This window comes from Zonotrichia albicollis, chromosome 5 (genome assembly GCF_047830755.1).
Source record: "Zonotrichia albicollis isolate bZonAlb1 chromosome 5, bZonAlb1.hap1, whole genome shotgun sequence".
NCBI classification, from domain to species: domain Eukaryota; kingdom Metazoa; phylum Chordata; class Aves; order Passeriformes; family Passerellidae; genus Zonotrichia; species Zonotrichia albicollis.
In genome coordinates this window covers 65,395,566-65,406,477 of record NC_133823.1, presented here as the reverse complement: position 1 = coordinate 65,406,477, position 10,912 = coordinate 65,395,566, and the positions used below count along the sequence as shown (strand labels likewise).

Below are 10,912 nucleotides of genomic sequence, written 5' to 3'. Positions count from 1 at the left end.
GGTGCAAAGCACAAAAATTGAAAAGAATTACAATACATAATAGAACGGACCTTCAAGATACTTCTGTCAGTAAACTGGATGAGCAATTTTATTGCCCCTTTCGTCCATTTTCCACCTGCAGCAAATGACAAACAAGAACATGTTTTGCTGCTTCCTTGATGCAGGGGCCTGAGAGAGGAACAGGAAGGCACTGCCACCTGTGTGGGGACAAACAAAGCAGAGAATGAACAGTTGGGACAACTGACAGATCAAAACCAAGGGCAGAACACAGAGGGGCTCGCACTCCTCTATCATCTCTGTTTTCCTTAGCTAAGAGGACAGAAAACGCCCTAAAAGCCACATTTCTTTATCCACGCCCGGTACGTCCTGTTAGCTGCAGGGCGGCCGTGGTTCTGCGAGAGCAGGTTGGGGTGCAGACTGCAGCTTCTCTGCACCGCTCACCCAGCGCCACCGCAGGGCCACCAGCACAGGGACACCGGGAGCTCAGCCTGGGAGAGCGGGGCGGAGCAGCCGCCGGTGCTGGGGTGGATCCTGCGGGAGTGACGGGACCCGCGGCGCGCCCGGAGCCGGCAGCGGGTAAATCAACAACCCGCGGGCCCTACAAAAGAGATTAAAGTTCAGTTCGGTCCTCGAAAGAGCTCCAGGAGAACAATGAATCTGTTTCTGGAGCTTCTCCTGTTCCTGGCCACGCTTCTCTATTCCTACCTGGAGGCTTTTGTGAAGTTGTTCGTGCCTGTGAGAAGAAAGTCTCTCGCCGGGGAGCTGGTGCTCATCACGGGCGCTGGCCATGGCGTCGGGCGAGCGACCGCCTTGGAGTTCGCCAAGCGCCAGAGCAGGCTGGTCCTGTGGGACATCAACAAGGTAATGGACACACTCATGTCCTCACTCCATGTGACCTCCGAGTCCGCGGGGCATTTAGGGGCCCAGCCCCTTCCAGCCCGCTCCCATCGGCTCCCCTCGGCTCCTCCGGCTGGGATGCTGAGCGCCAGGAGAGGATTTGGCCCCGCTTGCAGCAGAGCATGTGGGGCTCTGGTCCCACGGTCACTCGGTGCTACTCGGGAGGGAGCAGGCAACAGCCGGCAGAGCCCCTGCGACAGGGAAAGGAGTGCTCGGGAAGCTGCTGGTGGAGCTGCTGCCTGGGCTGGCAAAGAAAGCCCGCTGATACCAGAAGGCTGTTTGCAAAGAGCAGCAGGTCTGCCTTCACTTGTTCTCTCTGTAGCCTCGGGTGTTTCGTGTGCAATGCTGGGTGATGTGTTTTCCCTGCACTCTCACCAGCAGCATCCCTGTGCCGGGCTGTAAGTGAGCCCGGCTGCCCTCTGGGCAGCTGCACGCATAAAGGACCTTGGCAAGTGGAGGATGGGCAGACACAAACATGCAGCATGGTATTCAGAAGGGATCAAGGTAAACTGCTGGGTGTAGGTGCAGCAGGGTGGGTGAGAGGCTGGGCTTTCTGTTTCTGACGCATTGGGTCAGCAAAGAAGCTAATTGTGTTATCCTGAAGCTGCAAAACAGACCCCAGCACAGGGCCCCACTGGCACGGCCTTCGGGCACCTGGGGACAAGACAACAGCAAAATAATTTCTGTTCTGGCTTAGTGAGCTGATACAGTAACAGAAGGAAGCTTCCGTTCTGTGTGTGTCAAGTGCAATCCTGTAAGGAAAGTCTCTTTGCACTGTGAACAGTTGTGGTGGATTGACCTTGGCTGCATGCCAGGTGCCCACCAAGCTGCTCTATCATCCCCTCTTCTCAGCTGGATGGGGTAGAGGAAGTAACGTCGGAAATTATGACTTGTAGGATGAAATAAAGCAGTTTGCTAAAGCAAAGCTGAAAGGTTGTGTGCACAGAAGCAAAGAGAAAAAAAAATTATTCTCTACTTCCTGTCAACAAGAGATGATCACCCACATCCTGGCAAGTGCTTACTCTGGAAGGCAAACATTGTAAATACCAGATACCCCTCCTCTTCTCCTCTTTTTCTTGGCTTTTATATCTGAGCTGTCATATGATATGGAATTTCTCTTTGGTCAGTTTTGCTCTGCCTTCCTGCTTGTGTCCCCTCACAGGCTCTACTGATGGGGCGGGGAATGTTGGGAACACAGCCATGAATCTGCCTCAGCACTGCTCAGCAGCAACCAAAAAACGGGCGTGTTATCAACCCCTTCCTAGGAACTTGTGCAAAGTACAGCACTGGGAGGATGCTATGGGGAAATGAATTCTATCTCAGCCAGACCCAATTCAAATGTGGCTCTTCTCACACCCAGCATGTGAATACAGAAATGCATAGAGCCACCTTGGGGTGTCAGCCAGGCCTGTGTTGCAAGAGTTCTGTTTACACTCACAGTGCTGCCTGCTGTGCTGTGATAGGCACTGCGTGTCCTCTTTTTGCTGCTACGTGTGCCTCACCAAGCCAAATTCACTCTTGATGCCACATTCCTAAGGCTAAGAGAATTGGGATTGTTCAGCCTGGAAAACAGATGGCTTTGGAGTAACTAAATTGCAACCTTCCAGTATGTGAAGGGGGCTTACAAAAAGATTGATAAAGAGTATATCCAAGAGCATGTAGTGACAGGACAGAGAGAAATGGCTTCAAACTGAAAGAGATGAGATAGGTTGGATATTAGGAAAAAATTCTTTACTGTGAGGGTGGTAAGGTACTAAAACAGGTTTCCCAGAGAATTTAGAGATGCCTCATCCCTTGAAATATTCAAGGCCAGATTGAATAGAGAACTTGATCTAGTGTCCTGCCCATTCATGTGAAGGTTGGAACTATATAGTCTTTAAGATCCTTTCCAACACAAACCATTTCAAGATTCTGTGATTTCCTTTCTGGTAGTCACTCTACAAAGGTCCAAAATTTCCAGCCAGAATGCCTATTCTTTCAACAACCCCACCTGTAGCTCTTTCCCTGGGTAGCTATGAACTGTTCAGGGTCTGGGCAGTGGTTGCTCAATCCAGGAACATCTTCAGCCTCTGCTGCTCAGCCGTGCTGAGGGGACAGCTGTGCACGGTGTCTTTCTCTTTGCCTCTTCCAGCACGGCGTTGAGGAGACGGCAGCAGAATGCCAGAAGCTGGGAGCCACTGTTCAAACCTTCGTGGTGGACTGCAGCAAACGGGAGGAGATCTACAGCGCTGCAGACAAGGTGGGGCAGCAGGGGCAGGGCCAAAGACTTTCCCAACCATGCTTGATTTCCAGAGAAGGCAGGAAATCTGTTTGTTGCACACAAATCCTGCAAGCCTCTGGAAGCTCTCCGTTCCTCGCTGCTCTCTGGACACGGAGTGCTGTAGCATTTCCAAGATCACAGCCAGTCTCATCCTATTTGGGAGGCTCCAGCATAGCACATCCTCTTGCCAAGTTTGCTCTCTAGGGTTGCAGCCTCTGAAGGAACATAGCACTGAGAACATATGAAACATTTTATTGGAATGGCTGTGCTCCAGCTGCCTCAAAACAGTCTGTACCTCTGTGGTCCCAAGTGTTGGACAACACCCTTTTCCTGACCCACAGATGGGGCAACTGAGAGGCATTTTAAGAACTTTTATTCCATTTTCAGTCTGATGAGAAGGGTGAGACAATACAGATGTTATAATTCACACCATCAAAATCAGAAGCCAACTATTTCCTAATTACAATACACTATAAGCCTTTCTTGACCTATCAGCTTTTTGCCATGCCATGCTGTAGATTCCTTAAAGTCAATCCTCTAAAACTACCCCTCGTGGGTCCCAATACAATGCATGAGTCATAGTTCCATTTCTCCAAAGTATCTAGTCTTATTTGCAAGGCCATCTTTTGAAGCTTTTTTCTAGCTCCATTTCTCTCTCAACAATATCTGTCCTATTCCATGGCGTTTCTAAGTCAGCAATTCTTGTCTCGGTTTGCATACGGATGAAGACTGTGAGCACCTTCTGTCAGGCCCTGAGAACTCTCTACAAATCAATTTCCCACACCAATTGTGACTACACGGTCCAAACTGTGCACAGTTCGTGGAACACAATAAATACTGACATTAATGAATGGGGAACAATCAGATCTAAACCAGATCCCATGGCTCTACTGCTCTACTGTGCAAAGTTCTTGCCTCATCTGGAAATGTGGCATGATCTCCCTCTCCCTTGAAGATGCAATGTTAAGAATTTAACTATGGTTCATCTTCCACACCTTTACTTTTTTTTTTTCCCCCTCCTGAGTGACAGCCACAATTTTGGGCTTTTGTTTTCTCTCTAAAAGGTGAAGAAGGATATTGGGGATGTGACTGTCCTGGTGAACAATGCTGGTGTGATTACAGCTGCTGACTTTCTCTCAACTCAGGACCACCAGATAGAAAGGATGTTTGAAGTCAACATTCTGGGCCACATGTGGGTAAGGGCCACCACCATCTCTATATACAGTTGTTTGGGAGTGTCAATGAGGATGCATATTTAGGCCAACCATGATTAGCAGTGAAATTGCCAAATGAACTGTTACAGCACAGGGCACCCAAGCAGGCTGTGTGCTGGGAAACTGGAATGGCTTCTTGCTGATGTGAGCTGGCTGGTGACAGCCTCACCTGCAGCACGCACAGAAGGCCTCTGTCAGAGTGTCGTGGGGCTGACAGGGTGGCAGGGCTTCAGCAGGACTTGTTTGTGGCACAAGAAAAGAGAAGCCACAGACTGACAAGTGGTTTATTGTGAGTGCTGGGGGTGGGACCCTGCCAGCATTTCTGCTGACACCTGAAACCTTAAAAGCAGCAAAGGAAAGCTGTGAAAACCATTTCCTGTTTATGAGCAACTGCTGCAGCCTTTGGAGAGCAGGTTGCCAGCTGCACCACTTGTCAGAGAGCAGGTATCCCTGTGGCTCTGGAATCTGAGGTGCTGTGCAGCTCAAAGCTTTAGGGATAGCTTTGGCCACCTGGGGAATAACACTGAGAGTCAGTGCTGAGTATGCCTAAGAAAACCATGTTCTTTTCCTCCTTCCTGTCCCCTGCATTTTGCCTCTTGTTTTAAATGACTTCCAAGACCACGAGAGCTTTCCTGCCAGTCATGATGAACAACAACTATGGGCACATTGTCACCGTGGCTTCAGCAGCAGGTCATTTTGTGGTTCCTTTCATGGTGACATATTGGTAAGTCATTTTGAAATCAGCTTGCTTAGTTTTAAAAAATTTTAATTGTATCTTTTCCATCAGGAAGTACCAAGTAATTACCTCTGACTGAATTGTTAGCAATATTTGTATGAAAGAATAGTCATGTGATATCTATTTTCTTTGGAATTCATTGAAACTTAAGGCCCACACCTATTTCCGTGGCAGGTCGTTCTTCCTCTACATTTTGCTTGCATGATATCCCACTATTTCAAAGCACACACAGTTGATTTGAGATGTTCCTGTGTGATACAATAAGTAGTCAGAGGTTAATCTCCGTTTTTACCCTGCCCATCCTTCCTAATTTCAGACATTCATGATGCATTCCTTCCAAGAATCTTCTCTCATGGGAAAAATTGGATGTGCATCAATTGGCACACGCTAGTTAATGTTTTCTAAGATCTCCTGATGTTTTCATCTCTGCTTTGTTTGCCTGTTCATACCCCGTCTGCTTTCCACAATTACTCCACAAGTTTCAATATCTTATCCAGCACTACAGTCTGGCACACAGAAAGTTAGTATAATCCTTGTTCTGCCTCTCAGCTGGATTATATTATTTGGAGCTTTTTGCATCCTACCCTGTGCTGTATGTGTATGACTGTTTAGGCCATTTGCAGTGGTAGAAAAGTGGAAATAGGATTTCTGCCTTCTCATTTGTACTTTCCCCCTTTCTGCAGCTCAAGCAAGTTTGCTGCAGTTGGATTTCATAAAGCTCTGACAGAGGAGCTGTCAGCCCTTGGAAAGGATGGAATCAAAACAACGTGCCTTTGTCCAGTTTTTATAAACACTGGATTTGTCAAAAACCCCAGTACCAGGTAACTCTCAATACCCTGCATTCCTGTCTTTCCTTCTTTGCATGAAGGCAGTGCATATTATCCCCAGCTTTAGGCCTCTGTTCCAGCTGGCTGTATAGCAACAGTTTGTATCATTAACTAAAGAAAGTCTGCAATGTCCTTTAACCCATGTAATTGTTGCATTTGAATTACCTGAGTTTGTACATTTGTGAAGCCTCCTAGATCGCCGGGTACCACTCCTTTTTATCACTGCAAAGCAAACTCTTATGTGTTTGCTTTCCTGTGTAGGCTTGGAAAGATTTTGGAGATTGAAGAAGTCGTACAGGCTTTGATGGAAGGAATAGTGACCAACCAGAAAATGGTTTTCGTTCCCTCAAATCAGAGCATTGCTTTACTGCTTGAAAGGTGAGTAGGGCAAAAAATGTGTCAACTGTAACCTGCTGAGTGTATCCTCAAACTTGTAAAATTTGATTCAAGATAAAGTTGTATTTTAGAACATATCACAAGGTAGTTAATAATGCAGTGGTTCTTTCCAGTGACAACAGCAGACATCATCTTGAGATTTTGTTGAGCCCCCTCACAGGCCTTTGCATTGAACCACTTGCTGCAGCTGACTGGTGTCAGTGCAGAGCTTCACTGCTCTACAGGCCACTACATTCTCTGAAACAGCAGCCCCAGCATAGCCCCAGAATGAAATGAGGGCCTGAGTGTTTGTTTCTCCATGTAAACACCAAAAATTCAGGCCATTGAGGCAGGAAAATTTGCTTTTAAAGGGCTCTGTTGCAAAGAGAAATCACATACTTGTGTCTCTGTTCAGTATGAAAACTTTCTGGATTCTGCAGAAATATTGCAGCCTGAATTATGGTTGGTACATACCTGTCCTGGAATTGTAAAACAAAAAAATGGGTGGGATTTGAGTTAAAACTTTTCAGAGATTGACAAGGCCTACATGTCCTTAGGAAATAATGCCCAGTTTAACACATAGTCTCAGTTCATGTGTGTGCATGCATTCTGCTGCCAGACCAGCTCTTCCCTCACCTGCAGTGATACTTTTTCCCATCATTTAAGTTTCTATCCCACTTTTGTTTTCATGTTACTGTCTCTTCCAGGGTGTTTCCAGAACGTGCCCTGAACCTTCTGAAGAAGATTTCTGAAGTCAAGTTTGATGCAGTCATTGGGCAGAGAAGCACACAGTGAAAAGCAAGAATTGATTCTCATTTCCCAGAGGCACCAGTGAAAAGAGAACATGTGCTGAGCGTAGTTCAGCTGCCTGGATTCCAAACAGAGCTCAGGCAGGTGCTTCCAGGCCACCATTCCCAGGCACACCTAAGGGCTTATCCCACACCTGCAGCTGGAGCACAGCTGCATAACAGGGTGTGTTAGCAAAGCAGTGATGCCACTCTAGAAGGGCTGCTTTGAATGTACATCCCATTACATTTGTCTCATTGTGCTGAGGTAGGCAGGAATTCCCACAAAGGTGGGTAGTCTATTTTCACCTCAGTTTATATTGTTGAATTATAAAACGCTCTAAAGAACATTGAATTTCCCATATTTTTGCAGGAAATACCTGAAATAATACAGGTCTATATGTAATATACCTAATTACATTGATTATCAATTACACATTTGCACCATCAATATGCCTTTATATGAATAAATGCATATAAGTTCTTTAACACAAGGACCACAGTGTCTCTTGGCAGTGAAAGTCATAATCACGTCCTAGAGATGCATATAAGGTACAGTATCAAGGAATACAGAATACACCTTTCCCTGTATCATTGCTCACACTGCTCCTGTGCACTTTCCAGACATCTTTAAAACACCTTCTTATGAAAACAGTGCAGTATTTCTCTGCAAATGACTGGGTGCCACAAGTGCAGCCCACACAGGTGCCAGGGCCAAGGCTAGGCCAGGGGGTGCAGGGGGAGGCTCCAGATGAGCCTTCACACAGCTCCTCATCACAAGCCAGGGGCCTGCTCTGTTGGCACAGGAAGTGAAATCTCTGAAGGTCTTTGGCCTGGGGTCCAAGAGAGCAGCAGCTGCTGGCACATGGGTCAAAGACCCCTCCAGAGCACAGAGGATCTGTGCACCCACTTGTGCAATTCCTGCTGCAGGCACTGCTGGCCCACAGCCATCCCAGGCAGGCCTGAATGTGCTGCCACCTTTGGCACAGTTGGAATCTGTCCTGTTCACCTGAGCCTTTCAAGCTGTTCTGTAAACCAAGGTTCTTTTTCTTCAGAAAAGGGAGAGCCCTCACCACCCAGCCTCTCCTGCTCTTAGCAGGCAACAGGTAAATGTTTTGTTGCCATCAGCACAAATAGTTGCTAGATGAGCTAAATGACAAAAACAGAAACAAAAATAGTTTCCTTTTTGGCTCATGGAACATTCATGTAACATGACACTCAGGGTGAGTGAAGCTCAAGTTCCCAGCTTTGGATATTTTGCTTCATACAGAAAGCGAAAATAAAGAAAAGGTAAGCAAATTTCTGAGAGTGTTAGATGTGGTTAATATTTAAAACCAGGACCCTCCAACCCCCAAAGCATTTGAGAGAAGCATGCTTTGAGTCCTGAAGGATAAAGGAGTACAATTTCCAGGCATTTTCAGTAAGCTATTTTGTAAGTCTGTTTTCCCTGCCTCGGTGGCATCCTCCAAATCTGAGTAGAGTGACTTCGTGACTTTTGTCTGCTCTGAAATAAGTTGTTTTTCCTTCCTTCTATTTGAACTACATACTCAGCTCTTTGAGAGAGGACAGAATGAGCTCTCAGAAATGAGAGCTACTTGCTCTTCTCCATATTGCTTGAGTTTTCAAGTCTTCTGCTTGGCATAAAAACCAGACAAAAACCAAGGACTTAAGCCTTCATCTCCTGAACACCAGTGACAGAATCGAGGCACCAAGCCTCCCAGGCTTCTCACTTCTCTTTCTGGCCACAACACTCAACTGGAGCTTAGCCCAAACTCTGCTCATGCATGGGTGCCCAGCAGGAATCCACGTGAGTGTGTTTCATGCAGCCACCTACAGCTAAGTCCCAAATTTGAAGAGTGGTACCTCACACCCTGGCCTAAGGACTCCTTAGGAGTCCGGTTAGTGACTCTGGCCCCGTGCTTTGCCTCCTGCTGAGATGTCTCTTGTGCTTCCATGCCCTCCCTGCCTCCTCTTCCTTGGCCCCAGCACTGACTGGAGCCTGTGCCAGGAAAAGGACAGCACCACTGAGCTGTGCAATTGGGGTCTGGCCCAAATGCTGATGTGTTAATTAAGGTTCCAAGGGAAAAGTAGGAAGAGCCTAGTTCCTAATCTTTGTGCTGCAGTCAGTGTAGTCTCCCTCAGACATGATGAGCAACAGCTGAGTTAAAAGCCCCATGATGTTGGCTAGAGATCTATGGAGCAACTTCCTCAGCTCTTCCAGCTGTTCTGCTTTTTAAAAGCACGGGAGAGTGAGGGTCCCAGAGGGATTTCATGTGCCAGGTGCACTGTGTACTCCCTGAGGGGCTGCTGCCAGCAGGGTGGGACTGCCCTGCCAGGTGACATGGGCTCTGGTCCCCAAAGCAAAAGGCATAAAGGTGAACTGCTTACAGAATTTCTAATGGCATGGACTACAAGTCCCCATAGCACTGCCACCTGGACTGTCTCCTTAGCAAAGTCTGAGGGTACTTCTTTGGAGACTGGCTCTGCCACATTTTTCCAAAGTCCTTGACTCCTACTCAGAATGTTAGGAGAATCAGCTCAACCTGTGTGTCTTGGCACAAACCTAGGCCACTTACAAGAGAAAATCAGGGCTGTACTTCTCAGTGCCACTGTCTGCTAACACCAAGGCCCCAGTGTCATGACTAGGACACAACTTTTTAATGCTTGCAGGTAGTAACAGTATGCATAAAAATCCAGGCAATTTTAGGCAGCAATTCAGAATGTGGATTTCTAAATGCACAGAATCTCCTGAACCCAGCAGTTCAGGATGAGGTTTTGTATTGTTTTGTGGTTTTTTACTACTTCTCCACTGAAATTAAGCATCTGAGATCACTGGTGGTTTAGAGTGTTGCAAAACTGTCTGCAAAAATTCTGACTCAACTTTTTGGTACCTTCAATCTCTCAGATTCTTTCATTCTGCATCTATTATCTGACCATGCAGTTTTTCCTTTTTCCAAGCAGGTCCCTTGCTTTGTTTGAGCTCATCATCAAGAGAATTGTAGGATTGTAGCTTTACTGCAAAACTTCTACCAGAGTATGAATAAGCTTACATTTATCCAAGAAGACAGGGGCTTCTAGGATTAAACTTATTCTTGTGCAAACTATTTCCTCTCTGTGTTCTCAGCCTTTTAATGTTCATAGCTGGTAGCCGATCATTTTCTAAATCATCACATTCAAAATGATTTTCAAGAAACATTCTAGTTAAACTGGTGCTGCAACAGGAAGATACAGTCAGTGCTCAAAAATAATCTGGTGACAATAGTTGTCAGCGATGGAGAGAGATGGGGAGACTGATTCAGTGATCAGAATCTGATTTTATTGTGGTATATATACGCTTATACACTATTTTAGGGAGACTAGTTATGTGTACTACAATGATTAGGTTAAAATCACATATTTATGCATATAGCAATGTCTCCTGTTGGCAGAGTTTAGTGAGATTTTCTTTTTCTGGTTAGCCTGTCTGATTTAATCTTCTTGCAATCTAGGTCTCATTTTCAAAGTTCTGTTTGCTTTTGCCAGGGCATCCTGTTATCAAATCTCTCATGTTAACCAGGTCCAAAGTCCATCATCTGTCTTGTGTCCTCCCCAAACACTGCCAAATAGTGGCAGTACTTTTATATAAAGGAGTTCCAGACACCCATGTTCACCAGTGCCTCCCAGCTTGCTAATAATGAGGTAATCTCTAATGGGAGAAAAACTCAAAACCTGAGCAGAAGCTTGCACTAATCCTTTGATGGCCACACTGCTTTTCCATAATGAGGTGCTGCAGATTCCCTCTGCAGTGCTGACCTGGAATACAGTACATAAGGACTTTT

General features: G+C 46.3%; 1 protein-coding gene across 1 annotated transcript; it reads left to right on the top strand.

The window, feature by feature from the left end:
* Positions 1-593: 593 nt before the first annotated feature.
* LOC102064661 (estradiol 17-beta-dehydrogenase 11-like) lies at positions 594-7,591 on the top strand. The gene is made up of 7 exons (XM_074541982.1): positions 594-861; positions 3,029-3,136; positions 4,222-4,353; positions 4,989-5,095; positions 5,791-5,928; positions 6,196-6,312; positions 7,017-7,591. The coding sequence occupies exons 1-7, from the start codon at positions 652-654 to the stop codon at positions 7,102-7,104; spliced, it is 900 nt and encodes a 299-aa protein (XP_074398083.1). The 5' UTR covers positions 594-651; the 3' UTR covers positions 7,105-7,591.
* The last annotated feature ends 3,321 nt before the right edge of the window (positions 7,592-10,912 follow it).

Bases quoted from the DNA above. Each gene is read 5' to 3' on its own strand.
- LOC102064661 (XM_074541982.1), top strand. From the start codon at position 652: ATGAATCTGTTTCTGGAGCTTCTCCTGTTCCTGGCCACGCTTCTCTAT. The intron at 862-3,028 runs GTAATGGACACA...TGCCTCTTCCAG, and splicing joins TCCTGTGGGACATCAACAAG to CACGGCGTTGAGGAGACGGC. The intron at 5,096-5,790 runs GTAAGTCATTTT...CCCTTTCTGCAG, and splicing joins CCTTTCATGGTGACATATTG to CTCAAGCAAGTTTGCTGCAG.